General features: G+C 42.8%; 1 protein-coding gene across 4 annotated transcripts in view; it reads left to right on the forward strand.

Moving 5' to 3' along the window:
- The window catches only part of PCYT1B (phosphate cytidylyltransferase 1B, choline), a 123,345-nt gene that overhangs the window by 82,750 nt on the left and 25,515 nt on the right, over positions 1-15,080 (forward strand). For all 4 annotated transcript variants that reach the window (XM_081222375.1, XM_081222377.1, XM_081222378.1 and 1 more), the window contains exons 6-7: positions 6,460-6,602; positions 9,256-9,444. In XM_081222375.1, the coding sequence (XP_081078501.1) occupies positions 6,460-6,602; positions 9,256-9,444 (332 nt within the window). The remainder of the gene's footprint in view (positions 1-6,459; positions 6,603-9,255; positions 9,445-15,080) is intronic.

The raw sequence follows: 15,080 nt of genomic DNA on the forward strand, positions 1-15,080 counted from the left end.
ACTGCCTGATGTGTCAGTAACACAGTGATGGGTTATGGCAATGGGGCGAGTATTACCTTTTTTTTTTTTTTTTTGCGGTACGCGGTCCTCTCACTGTTGTGGCCTCTCCCGTTGCGGAGCACAGGCTCCGGACGCAGGCTTAGCCTGAGCAGCATGTGGGATCTTCCCGGACCGGGGCACGAACCCGTGTCCCCTGCATCAGCAGGCAGATTCTCAACCACTGCGCCACCAGGGAAGCCCCCACCTTTTTAAGTCTTTGTAAGATCTGAGCTGTGAGCAAGCTGTGAGCAAGCTGCTCATTTCCTAAAGTTGTCATGAAGGGCCTGGTATACACAAGTGCTTGTCAAGTGTCAGTGTGCCTACAGATCCCTGCAGGATCTTGTTCACATGCAGATTTGGGTTCAGTAGATCTGGTGGGACCTAAGATCCCCATTTCTAATGAGCTCCCAGGTTGTTAGCTACTGCAGGTTCATAAAGATCACTTAGAGTAGCATGAATCCAGACCAGGGATTCTGGTTCACCCAGAATTACCCCAGGGGTTACCCCGAGGTTTAACTGAGTCAGCGTGTCCTGGGGTGACAGTTCTTCAACTGCCTTGTAGAGCGGCAACAAGCATTTACTGGTGGTTTTATTTCTGGGTGAATAGCCTCTAGTGAGCTAAGAGAAAGTTACTTTCCTGATTTTAGGAATCAGGAAAACCTCAAGTTCTAGTTGTCAGGTGTAGAAACAGGTCCAATATTTTTCTAACTCTAAGCAACTGATCATCCGATTGTTGCATAACAAATTATTGCTGCAGTTAGTGACTTAAAAGAGCCACTTTAGGGACTTCCCTGGCGGTCCAGTGGTTAAGACTCCATGCTTCCAATGCAGGGGGCACGGGTTCAATCCCTGGTCAGGGAACTAAGATCCTGCCTGCTGCACGGCATGGCCAAAAAAGAGAGCCACTTAATTTTGCTCATGATTTTGTGGAACAGGATTCCAGTAAGGGCTTGACTGGGTGGTTCTTGCTCAGGGTCTCTGAAACAGTTGTAGTCAGACACTGGCCCAATTGGGCTGGAGGTCCCTGATGGCGCACTTAAGTGGCTGGCGGTGGGTGCTGGCTGTTGACAGGGAGCTCCGTTGGAGTTGACACTGGTTGTAGCCTTGGAAGCCACCCAGCATCACTTATGCCACATTCTATTTGTTATAAGCACGTCACGAAGGCCAGCTCAGATTCCAAGGGACAGGAATCGTGCCCATCTTTAATCCACCACAATTCCCACCTCCAAACTGAATAGTCAGGTGGCATTTTACTTGCTCTGGGAGCACAGGCATAAGACTTACATGTGACTTTTCATATGCACAAGGACCCTTTCTTGTGGTCCATTGATCTACTCTGCTGATTCCTCACCAAGGGAGAGCCACGGTAGAAATCTGTTTGGGGCCCAGGTAGAGAAGGCCAGAGCGTTCGTCGTGGGAGAAAGGTGCTTAGAAATGGCGTCAGCATCCACATTTGGCTTTTATCCTCTAATCGAGGTTCATTCTGAAAGTCACAAATCACTTTATATGAAGCCAGAGATATCGAGGGCATGAATTAAACTTTACAGCCCTCTGCTCTGCTTGTCAGAACTATATGTCAAAATTTTCCAGCAAAGCTGGATGAAAAGATGGAGCTTAAATGAAGTAGACTGTAAGGTCTACATTACTCATCATCATTCTAATATTGCCTACTACTGTTGAAAGTTTCCTTCATTAACATGTGCTTTGCTGCTTCTTAAAATAGTTCCATAACCAAATGCCGCAGTTCTGAAAAGCATGATGAAAAAGATTCTTTGATCATGCTCATTACTGAATATTTTTAGCAGAGCAATCATTAGGATTTGGAGGAAGCTGGGTGCCTCAGTATGTCAGCAGAGGGCTTGGCTTCTTTCAGAGACCTACCTCCCAACCAGCCAAAGCAAATCTCTCCCCAGCCTCAACTTTCAGTTACTCAGCCACAGACACTTCATCACCCTGTGGCTTCAAAGAAACGGTGAGCTCATGTCACCGGTGTCTGAGTGACTTGCTAAAATCAGTTAGTGGCTAGAGAATCTCCTTAACATTTCAGCCGGCAGTGGTTGTGAGTGAAATGCCTCCCTTCCTCAAAAGGAAGCTCCCTGGTGCCCTCACCAAGGTGAGGAGGCTGTCTCAGTCCCCCTGGCTTGGGACCTCTCAGGGATCTTTGCCCACTAGAGCCCCGTGCACAGTTGGGTGCTATTTATATCCATGCCTTTATATGTCGGCACCCTCTGCCTTCTAATTAGTTTTCTATTCGAGTCCGCTTTCTTAGAAGGTGCTAAAAGTAGTTTCTGGCCTTGGGGCCAACCCCAACTCTGCCCTCTGAGCCACACTGTGCGGATGGTAATGAAGGGAAGCTCTAAAGGGACGCCCTGGCTGGGGCTAGAAGGCTGACAAATTCACCACTGTCCATAGCATCAGAGAGAACTGGATTTGGAAAGGCACTTAGACATCAGTGTTCATCTAGTCACTCATTCAACGAATATTCCTGGTGCCTGCTGGTCACCCAGTGCTGAGGATACAGACGAGAATAAGGCAGGAGCGCTTCCTTCCCTCAGGCAGCTGATAGTCAGGTGGGAAAGGCAGTTATGGAACAAGTTGTCTGGGAATATTTGAAGGAAGAGAGCAGTGGACCATGGGCGAGAATTATAAGCAGGAAAACCCAGTCTGGGGGTTGAGAGATTTCCTTGAGGAAGTGATGCTAAAGGTGAACCCCCGTGGATGGCCGAGAGTTAACCAGGTGGAGAGTATGTGGCAGGGTGAGGGGAGGGGGAAGCCCTTGGAGGATGCTCAAGTCCAGGGCCGCTGGGCCAAGGCAGGGCCAGCCTGTTGCTCAGCTCCACAGAAAACAATGAGAAGAGCGCCCGCTGCATCTGCGTAGCACAGGGGCCTTGGCTTAGGGAGTGAAGGGGGAACGCGGGTCTGAGATGAGACTGGAGAGAAGCACAGGGAAGAGAGAAGGCAAACTGCCTCAGAGTCAAGTTAAGGATTTGAATCCAAATACAAAGGACAGTAGAAAGCCAATGAAGGCTGTTGAGCAGGTATCTGACTTAGATTTTGAAAGACTGCTCTGCGGCTCTTGCTACGTGGAGTAGATTGAGGGGACAGAAAAGCGACATCCCTGGAGACTGGTTTTGAGGCTCCTGCTGTAATCTTTGAACAAGGTGGGGCTAGATTGGTTTAGATGGAGGATGGAGAAAAGCGGGTGAACCAGGGAGACATTTAGGAAGTAGATTGGTGAGTAGAAGGCAATTGATTGGACGTAAGGAGTGAGGGAGAGGGAAGCGGCACAGATGAGGCCAAGGTCATCTTGTGCAGCCACCACCTCATTTCTCAGCTTCAGAGGCTGAGGTTAAGTAACTTGCCTTCTGAGGCTTGAGTGACTTGCCCAAGTGTACAAACGGAGGACCCAGCACCCTTGTCCCTAGGCTCTGTCCATCATGCTGTCTCATGCCTGATATCTCTGACTGAGTGACCATTATCATATTAGATAGAAAGATCTCAACTGCCAACACGTCATTTCAGTTGACAGCAGAAGTGCAAGCATAAACCAGATTCTTTTCAAAATTTTAATTTTTTATTGGAGTACAGTTGATTAACAATGTTGTTAGTTTCAGGTGTACAGCAGAGTGATTCAGTTATACATATACATGTATCTATTCTTTTTCAAGTTCGTTTCCCTTTTAGGTTATTATAGACTATTGAGTAGAGTTCCCTGTGCTGTACAGTAGGTCCTTGCTGATTATTTTAAATATAGCCGTGTGTATATGTCAATCCCAGTCTCCCAGTCTATCCCTCCCCCTGGTAACCATAAGTTCATTCTCTAAGTCTGTGAGTCTATTTCTGTTTTGTAAATAAGTTCATTTGTATCATTTTTTTAGATTCCGCATATAAGTGATATATTTGTCTTTGTCTTACTTCACTTAGTATGATAATCACCAGGTGCATCCATGTTGCTGCAAATGGTATTATTTCATTCTTTTTGATGGCTGAGTAATATTCCACTGTATATATGTACCACATCTCCTTTATCCATTCATCTGTTGATGGACATTTGGGTTGCTTCCATGTCTTGGTTCTTGAAAACAGTGCTGCGGTGAACATTGGGGTGCATGTATCCTTTGGAACCATGGTTTTCTCCAGATATATGCCCAGGAGTGGGATTGCTGGATCATATGGGAACTGTATTTTTAGTTTTTTAAGGAACCTCCATACTGTTCACTATTGGTATAGTGGCTATACCGATTTATATTGCCACCAGCAGTGTAGGAGGTTCCCTTTTCTCCACACCCTCTCCAGCATTTACTGTTTGTAGACTTTTTGTTGTTGTTGTTGTTAAAGAGGAGCGTGTTTGATTTATTTATTTACTTTTGGCCATACTGCACGGCTTGCAGGAACTCAGTTCCCTGACCAGGGATTAAACCTGGGCCATGGCAGTGAAAGCTCAGAATCCTAACCACTTGGCCACCAGGGAACTCCCTGTTGGTAGACTTTTTGATGATGGCCATTCTGACTGGTGTGACGTGATATCTCATTGTAGTTCTGATTTGCATTTCTCTAATAATTAGTGATGTTGAGCAGCTTTTCATTTGCCTCTTGGCCATCTGTGTATCTTCTTTGGAGAGATGTCTATTTATGTCTTCTGCCCATTTTCTGATTGAGTTGTTTGTTTTTTTGATATTGAGCCACATGAGCTGTTTGTAAATTTTGGAGACTAATCTCTTGTCAGTCACATCATTAGCAAATATCTTCTCCTGTGGGTTGTCTTTTCATTTTGTTTATGGTTTCCTTTGCTATGCTAAAGCTTTTGAGTTTCATTAGGTCCCATTTATTTGTGTTTTATTTCCATTACTCTAGGAGATTGAAAAAGATCTTGCTGCGATTTATGTCAAAGAGTGTTCTGCCTCTGTTTTCCTCTAAGAGTTTTATAGTATCCAGTCTTACATTTAGGTCTTTAATCCATTTGAGTTTATTTTTGTGTATGGTGTTAAAGGATGTTCTAATTTCATTTTTCTACATGTAGTTGTCCAATTTCCTCAGCACCATTTATTGAAGAGACTGTCTTTCCTCCATTGTATAGTCTTGCCTCCTTTGTCCTAGATTAATTGATCATAGGTGCATGGGTTTATTTCTGGGCTTTCTATCCTGTTCCATTGATCTATGTTTCTGTTTTTGTGCCAATACCATACTATTTTGATGACTGTAGCTGTGTAGTATAGTCTGGAGTGAGGGAGCCTGATTCCTGCAGCTCCATTTTTCTTTCTCAATATTGCTTTGGCTATGCAAGGTCTTTTGTGTCTCCATACAAATTCAAATTTGTTTTGGTTCTAGTTCTGTGAAAAATGCCATTGGTAATTTGATAGGCATTGCATTGAATCTGTAGATTGCCTGGGGTAGTGTAGTCATTTTAACAATTTGATTCTTCCAAACCAAGAACATGGTGTATCTTTGCATCTATTTGTGTCATCTTTGATTTCACCAGATTCTTGTCTTTCATAACATTTGTGACTTCTTTATGGCCCTGTATTGATACACCCAAATATATCTTTGAGGACTTTAATGAAGTTCTATGGAAATTGGCATCCTCTGTGCTTGTTTGTTTTTACTCAGTCCCACAGAGTCTAGATGAAAGGGCCTTTGAGTGGTGAAACCACCATTCAGAGTAGATTGTTCTTAGAGGGATAAAATCATCTAGCATCCCCAGGGCATGTCTTTCAATCAGAAACAACGAAAATAGTCCACCCTTTGTCTTATCCTTCACTGTAATGTGATGCAGAACTCCCAGGGGAAGAAGGGGAGTTGCTGTGATCTAATTCGTTGACTCGGTTGTTATTCTCCATTCACTTATTCATTTAATTTGCATTTATTGAGCACTTTCCATGTGCTAGACACCAGGGCACTGAGCTGGGTGCTGGGAATGCAAAGATGATCAAGGCACAACCTGTGCTTTCAGAATGTTCCGTTTCTACAAGGAGACGGATATCTAAAATACTTTTGTTAATGGAAATCAAGTTTATATTCTAAGTGCTGTGGTTTCTGCCTGGTGATGTCAGGAAAGACTTCGCAGAGGCATAGCCCTGAACCTGGACCCTGTAGGATGAGGAGCAACTCTGCAGATGCTGTGGGCAGGGAAGGGGGATCTGGGGCAGAAAAGAAGGGCTTGGAATGAGCAAATGTCAGGAGACGGGTGAGCGCCTGGTGCATCCAGGGAATAGGTCTAGGATGAAGAACACACAGTGTTTATGGCAGGGAGGGAGTGGCCGGAACTGAGCCTGGCAGAGTCAGCTGGGGCCAGATGTGAAAGCCTCACTGACACACCTAAGAGCTGCCACTTTGTCCTGGAAAGGAGGGCCATTCAACAAAAGGGGTCACCCGGGGCCACCTTAGTTGTTTTTCTTTATTCTGTCTTTCCTATTCGAACAGGAATGTTTGTTCCAACGCAGAGAACGGAAGGCATCTCAACATCAGACATCATCACCAGGATTGTCCGTGACTATGATGTTTATGCCCGACGCAATCTCCAGAGAGGGTACACAGCCAAGGAACTGAATGTCAGCTTTATAAATGTAAGTGTGCCACCCCATACCCTCTGAGGACCAGCACGTCACACTACTGCTAACACTGTCTATTATTAATCACTTACTCTACGCCACGTGGTATTCTTGATGTTCGACATTTGTCTCATCCAATCCATATAAGAGCCCAGTGATGTATTATCATCCCCGTTTTATAGATGGAGAAACCAGTGTCCAAAGGGGTAACATAAGTTGACCAAGGCACACAGGTAGTGAGTGAGCTTCACATTTTCTAAAGGAGCTGCCTCGCCTCCCTCTCCTCACCCCAACCTCCCCCTTTAGAGTTCTCAGACTTGGGTGAAGGATTTCCGGGAGATCTGCCCTCCCAAAAGGCAAGAGTTGTCTTCTGCTCAAAGGGAAGGAAGGAGGGCAGAGGCAGTGAAAAGCTAAACCCAGAGAAAATGCTTCCTTGTTTTAACATTTTACAACTTTCGTTTTATTAAGGCCTTACAGATGCTCATTAGAAACCTTAACAGCCGCTTTTTCTTTTTATTGTCCAGAGAAATTACAGCTGCTTAAATAAAGCCCCAAGTCTCTGGCTTCCTTTCGTATTTCTGCTGTATTGTTCCCACAGAGCTGCTGTTAGTTTAATAATAGAGCAACTGTTAAAACAATGTTTAAAACAAGCAAAACAAGCTGTTAAAAAGCAAAGAGGGCAGCCCAGTTGCTGGAGGTGATGCTCGTGAGTCTGGATGACTGTATTGGCCTGGACTCCGAGGCGTTCATGGAGTTGAGTAAAATAACTCTCCGTACATACAGACTTTCCACCCCCCCAAAACAGATACTGTCCAAGAGTGATTTTTCTACAAAACTAGATGCTTATATGTATGTGCAGCCACAGTTATCCAGCAGCTTACACAAATCGATCATCCGTGCCTCTGAATGAGGAAGGGTTCAGGAATCAGAAGTCAGTGATTATTAGTTGTCCTCATGAGGCAGGGAGTGTTGGGGGGAGTCCAGGCTCTGTGGCTTCGTACAAACTGGGCAACAAAATGGAAAATGTTGGGTTCAAGTGGCACCAGAACAAGTGGCTGAAAAGAATTCCGTCAAAGTGGTTATTTGGTATCTTGTAGAGCATAAAGCCCTGGTTATTTCAATAAATTAAACTGTCCGTTCTTTTAAATTGAATTCAGTAACCCATCCAAGCATGTGGAGCCATTTCCAAAAGTTATTGCTCACGCTCTTTCAACGGCCTGTGGATAAGCCACTTAGCTCAAGGAACCGTGTAGTCAGTGTGGATGAGCCCGTTGCTTTTCTGTGACAACAAACCTGGCTGCGGCTCAGAGAGAAAATCAGATGTGTTGGGTGGGCACGTAGATGAATCACAGAACCTCAGAGGTGGCAGGATCCCGTCGCCCAGTCCAAGTCCCTGAATTTAGAAGTGAGGAAAGCTGAGCTCAGAGAGGGATGTGGCTAAAGTCCTTCAAGCAAAGCAGAGGTGGAGGCAGCAGCGGCCTCCCAGCCTTTTGGCTCGTGGTCCAGTGCTCATTCTAGTATTCCGTGCTGCTCCCGAGAGCTGCATGTAGATAGTAAGCACGTAGTATGTATAGCTGGCTGGCAGCACCGGTAGCTCACACCCCGACCTGAGGCTGCAGTGAGGTTTGTAAAGTCTGGGTCAGTCTGACCCAGGTTTGTAATATTGTACCTGGTTCAAAAACTCCTGAAATACGAAATAGACTTCAGTTCCATAGAGTGAAGAAAAGTGATAAACACTATTACCTCTCCAGGAGAAAATGTATGATGATTGCGTGGAGGAAAAGAGCCTTTGTTTCATCTTATTTTCATGGTTTTAATTCCATTCTCACCAGGTAACATGATGAAATGCCGCTGTGGCGTAATAGTAATCAAAGAGCCAACACACACTGAAGCTTCTACTAAATGCCAGGCTTTGTGCCAAGCACTTTACGTGCATTATCTTATCTAATTGTTACAGCACCCCTCTAGGGTAGGGACGATAATTATCCCTATTTTACAGATGAGAAAACTGAGGTTTAGAGATGACACGTGACTTGCCCAACCTATGTGCCTGGCAATGCTGCATAAAGACTATGAACAAAAGCCCAGTCCAGAGAAGCTATCAGAACAAAATCTTTCTTCGTTACCAAGGAAACTGATGCAGTTCCATTAGCTTACTGGCAAATATCATGACAGTGACAATTTTAGTATAACACATGGGTTCTAAGGCCCAGCCAATATTTCAACCAATATTGGTTTTAACAATGTCCCAGTAAAATAGGGAGCTCAGGTAGCTTCTGAGTGGCCATTCTATGTACAATACATATTTTTGTCTAAGTCTCAGGAGAATTGAGGGGCTGTATTCACCTAGTATCTCTCCATAATAAAGAGCAAATGTATACTTTTGGTTCTTCTCTTATATAAGTGAATTCAACTCCAATATTTACAAGAAAGAGAACATTAAAACCACTTGTACTTCACTGTACACATTCAAGTAGACTAATGAGGAGTGACTTTTCTTACAAGAGAGGGCCTTCCTGTCCATCCAGCCCATTGGGAAATAGCATCCTGACTCTTCAGGTTAAGAACACACATGAGTTGAAATAAAAGATGACCATTCTGTGAATGATTGATCTCTCCCATGCCCTCTTGGATAAATCCATTTCTTTCTCCTTTAATTTTGGACCAGGAGAAGAAGTACCGCTTCCAAAACCAGGTAGACAAGATGAAGGAAAAGGTCAAAAACGTGGAGGAAAAATCAAAGGAATTTGTTAACAGAGTGGAAGAAAAGAGTCATGATCTAATTCAAAAGTGGGAAGAGAAATCGAGGGAATTCATTGGCAACTTCCTAGAACTGTTTGGGCCTGATGGAGCATGGGTATGTAATTATTTCACTTGGCCCTGCAGTAATGGGTGTTTTCAGCTTATCCTCCTTTCCAAGGAACTACTCAAGGGTTCCCTTATCTCAGTCCAATATGTGACCTCCACTTTGGGCATCAGCCCGAATGACTTCAAGTCTATGTCACTTCCTTATTTAGTTTCTGCTTTTCCTCTCAATATGGCACCCAGTAGTGCCCAAAGCCAGCTCTGCTCTCTATTTCTATTTCTTATCCAGAGTTTGAAGCCATTTGGTAGTCATTGCTAATGTCTGTTACCACAGAGGTTGGTTCCGTAGCTCATCCCAGTCTCCCAGTTGGATGATGCACAGCTTGGGGGTAAGGGTGAAGTGGGTCAGTGGCATCATGGAACTGATGCCTCTTGGATCAACCAGAGGAGGAGGATGCAAAAGAAATGTAGCTGCCTTGATCGCCTTTGGTTGTCAGAAACTCCTCTTTCATTGGTTGGAAGAGAGAAAGAAGAGGTAGGACAGTCTCTGTACTTATCATGCCCTGAGTTGCCCCCTTTTTTTTTCCCCATGGTATGTATGTGCTGGGATAGGCATAAAGGTCTTGAGGGACTGAGGCCATGATCTGAATCTTAAAACTAAGACAGAAAATGTAGACAGGGTCTCTTGCCTAAATTCTATATAGAATTCTGAGTGAAAATTATGGAAAGGGAAAAGAAAATTCTGGAAACCACCTTCTACTCTATTGGTATTTCTATTGTGCATGCACTTCCAGAGTAAATAACCAGTATTATCAGCAGAGTTAATGAGGGTTCTATGAAAAAGATAGTTTTTTAAAATTGAAGTATAGTTGATTTACAATGCCATGTTAATTACTGCTGTACAGCAAAGTGATTCAGTTGTACACACATATATACATATATTTTTAATATTCTTTTCCATTATGGTTTCTCATAGGTTACTGAATATAGTTCTCTGTGCTGTACAATAGAACCTTGCTGTTTATCCATTCTATATATAAAAGCCTACATCTGCTAACCCCAACCTCCCACTCCATCCCTCCCCCAACCCCTTCCCCCTTGGTAAACACTAGTCTGTTCTCTGTGTCTGTAATTCTGTTTCTGTTTCACAGATAGGTTCATTTGTGTCATATTTTAGATTCCACATATAAGTGATGTCATATAGTATTTGTCTTTCTGACTTCACTTAGTATGATAATCGCTAGTTGCATCCATGTTGCTGCAAATGGCATTATTTTGTTCTTTTTGTGGCTGTGTAGTATTCCACTGTATACGTATACCACATCTTCTTTATCCATTCATCTGTCAATGGTCATTTAAGTTGTTTCTATGGCTTGGCTATATTGTGAATAGTGCTACTATGAACATTGGGGTGCATGTATATTTTTGAATTAGAGGAGTTTTGTCTGGATATATGCCCAGGAGTGGGATTGCTGGGTCATATGGTAATTCTATTTTTAGTTTTCTGAGGACCCTCCATACTGTTTTCCACAGTGACTGCACCAACTTACATTCCCACCAATAGTGTAGGAGGGTTCCCTTTTCTCCACACCCTCTCCAGCATTTGTTATTTGTAGACTTTTTAATGATGGCCATTCTGACTGGTGTGAGGTGCTACCTCATTGTAGCTTTGATTTGCATTTGTCTGATAATTAGCGATGTTGAGCATCTTTTCATGTGCCTCTTGGTCATCTGTCTTTTTCGGAGAATGTCTACTTAGGTCTTCTGCCCATTTATGGATTGGATTGTTTGTTTTTTGTTATTGAGTTGTATGAGCTGTTTGTATATTTTGGAAATTAAGCCCTTGTTGGTCACATTGTTTGCAAATATTTTCTCCCATTCTGTAGGTTGTCTTTTCATTTTGTTTATGGTTTCATTTGCTGTGCAAAAGCTTACAAGTTTAATTAGGTCTCATTTGTTTATTTTTGTTTTGATTTCTATTGCCTTGGCAGACTGACCTAAGAAAACATTGGTACAATTTATGTCAGAGAATGTTTTGCCTATGTTCTCTTCTAGGAGTTTTATGGTGTCATGTCTTATATTTAAGTCTTTAAGCCATTTTGAGTTTATTTTTGTGTATGGTGAGAGGGTGTGTTCTAATTTCATTGATTTACATGTGCTGTCCAACTTCCCAACACCACTGGCTGAAGAGACTGTCTTTTCTCCATTGTATATTCTTGCCTCCTTTGTCGAAGATCAATTGACTGTACGTGTGTGGGTTTATTTCTGGACTCTCTATTGTGTTCCATTGATCCATATGTCTTTTTTTGTGCCAGTACCACTCTGATTACTGTAGCTTTGTAGTATTGTCTGAAGTCTGGGACGCTGATGCCTCCTGCTTGGTTCTTTTTCTTCAGGATTGCTTTGGGCATTCTAGGTCTTTTATGGTTCCACATAAATTTTAGGATAATTTGTTTTAGTTCTGTGAAAAATGTCATGGATAAGTTGATGGGGATCACATTAAATCTGTACATTGCTTTGGGTAGTATGGCCGTTTTAACGATATTAATTTTTCCAATCCAAGGGCATGGGATATCTGGAAAGCGATAGTTTTAAAGCTAACTAACTTTCCTTTTAGAACAAAAAGGAACGATTCCATTTGATTTTCCTGATTTTAAGTAGCCTAGATTTCCTATTATGACAGGAGAAGTCTCTAACAAAATTCACTTTAGCTTTATTTTATTGATGGGTTGTCACTGCTGACTCTCTGCTCATTTGAGCTGGTTCATTATAGGATTATCTAAAAGTAAAACATTCAAATAGAAAAAAGAACAATGTTTGAGAAGTTAGAAGAGATGCTTTGCTTAAAGCCTAGCAGTCTCTAAGTGATTATAGAGGCAGCTGTCATAGGCCAACCATGTCTTGTTGGCTCAGTCTGAGAGGGGTGGAGGGTTTGCAAGGGGCTACTTGAGCCCTTGATGACTTCTAGAAAGAGCTTGTAAGAGTGGAGGAGCTAAGGGTTGGGTTCCTTTTCATTTTCCCTGGGTTTCAGCTCAGTTCACTTTAATTCATGGGACATTGATTAATGTCCTCGTATGTGCATGGTACGAGGGAAGGACATGAAGATAAAGCGCAGACCCTGTTCTCTGGGATTCCGTGGTCTCTGTAACAAGTCTGAAATTTCTCATTAATCTAGTATGTACTTTAATAGTTAACATTTTTCACAACTAATTTTCAGGCTCTGAGGAAACAACTAGTGGTTTTTAAAAAATGAAACCATGTAGGTATTCATTTGCTTGCAGGGATTCAGAAATGTGTCTCTGCTGAGAAGCGCTGGTATTGTACCTCAAGCGGGAGGATGTTTCCTCCACCGGCAGTGAGCAAAGGCGGGAAAGGATATCATTTACATAGCAACTTGACAGACTCTAGTCGATTCGGGCTCCCAGTGAAGGTGGAATAGTAGCTGGAATTGTACTAGGGGAATTTGGTGACAGTGAGCTGAGGTGATTTTTAAGAAATGAAACCCAGCTAAGATACTGGAGGTTTTTCTTTTTAAAACTTGCTATTAGTGTCAAAACTGTTATTAACATTAACTTACCATATCAGCCAGACTTAGACGTTACTTTTTTTTCTGTTGACATTAAAAGTACAGGAATAGTTACAAGGATGTTAAACACCAAGTTAAGTAATTTGCTTTCCATGAATATGCTATTATTATAATAATTCTTCATTTGTGGATTTGGGACTGGAACTCATTTCTTAAAATAGAGAATCTGTGTTAACCTGCCAATATAGTACTGATACAAATAACCCAAACTTGGAAAGGTACAAAATACAAGGATTTAAGGTAAAAAAATTGGTACAACAGGTTTAGCATGTAGCTTATAGTGGGTACTCCATAAATGTTTCTATATAGTGGGTACTCCATAAATGTTTCTAGATTGAATGAATACATGTGTGATGAAGACCTAGTCACAGAACTTTCCAGCACCTGTGAAGGATATGGTGAGGCCTAAATCCTCCATGTCTATATTGATCTACATATCTATGCTCTCTATAGATATCTGTATATCTGTATTGCTAGATCAACACATACCCTTAGCCTTCTGTTGCTTATGGTGCTGGACAGGGCTTGGTTACAACTTAGCGTTTGGTGGCTCGATTTCAGTAGGCAGACTTGGTTTGCTTGGCCCTTAACAACGTTTAAACCTTTCTCATAGGGAGGGCACAAACTCTCCAGTTGCCTGTCTATAACAGTCCCCACTCTTCCTTGCTGCCACCTTCTCTCTAACCTTACACCTTTATGCTGCCCACCTGGCCTCAGGGAATATTTGTGTTTGCACCTTGTGGTATAGAGTCTTCAAGTCTCCCCCAAGTGACCTCATGTTTGGAATCAAAAACAAGGATATAAAACCCAAAACCTTACAGTCCATCTCTAAGTGGAGGGTGGCGGTGATGTTACTGTCTAGAAGTTGTATAGTACGTTCAACTCCTTTTTACATAGTCCTTTTATGCCTACTCTACCCATTTTAACCACATAAGAGGGTAGTATTATAGCAGTGTTATAAAGAAACAAAGGTCTAGAAAAATTATGAACCTTTCCAATGGTCTCATAGGAGTTTGGAGGTACCAGGATGGAGCCTGGGGCCAAGCCTCTTTCTCCAGGCCAGCACAGGATCCTTCAAGATAGAAATGTCCATGGGATGCAGTCACTTTGCTTCACTCTCCCTTGGCTAGCGTGTGGCACTGTGGAGAAACTAGCGTCTATCAAAACCCTTTCTTTAAGGCTTCTGTGAGAAAGCCAGTTGCCAAAAGGGCACATTAGGTCAGGTCATCTAGATGCAGGACAGGGACTGCTGGCTTCCTTCCTAAGCAAGAAGAAATCATGGTGTTCATGGCTGTACTCATTATTAGAGTAACACATTACCCCAAAACTTGGTGACTTAAAAGCAAACATTAGCTCACAGTTTCTGAAGGTCAGGAAGCAGCTTAGCTGGATGGTTATGACTTGGGGTCTCGTTTTGAAGTTGGCAGTCAGGATGTCAGCTGGAGCTGCAGTCATTTGGGGCTGGGGGATCCTCTTCCACACTCTGATGTCACTGTCGACTGGATACCTCAGTTCTTCACTACGTGGGTCTTTCCACAAGGCTGCCCAAGTGTCCTCACGACATAGCAGCTGGCTTCCTCCAGAGGGAGCGAGAGTCTAAGAAAAAAAAAGCTATAGCCTTTTATGATCTAACATCGGAAGTGATAAAGCATCACTTTTACCATCTTCTATTGGTTACACAGACTAATCCTTGTATATTTTGGAAGGACACTACACAAGGATGTGAATACCAGCAGGTGAGGCCATCTTGGCAGCTGGCTACCACCATTGCTTTTGAGAATTTGAAGCAAGCAATCTACTTTTCAACTGCTGTAATAGATTCTCAGTCCCCTTTTCCTCAGTCTGATGGGTGGATTGTCAGAAACCAATATGTTAATTTTCAACCTTATCATCTACCACTCTATTTAGTTAACTGTTTGCTTGATTCTTGTAACTAGTTTTGACCCATACGCAGAAGAGAGTCTGTAACCCAACCAGAGCTGCAAAGGGAAGTCTTCCCAACAGAGACTTGGTATTACCTCTCTTTGGAGGATGTGTCTCTGACAGACAGACTGTCTCAAGGGAAGGGTTGTAAAGGAGCTAAATTTTGAAGCTTTGTTGCT

This window comes from Mesoplodon bidens (genome assembly GCF_964165515.1).
Source record: "Mesoplodon bidens genome assembly, chromosome: X".
Lineage (NCBI taxonomy): Eukaryota > Metazoa > Chordata > Mammalia > Artiodactyla > Ziphiidae > Mesoplodon > Mesoplodon bidens.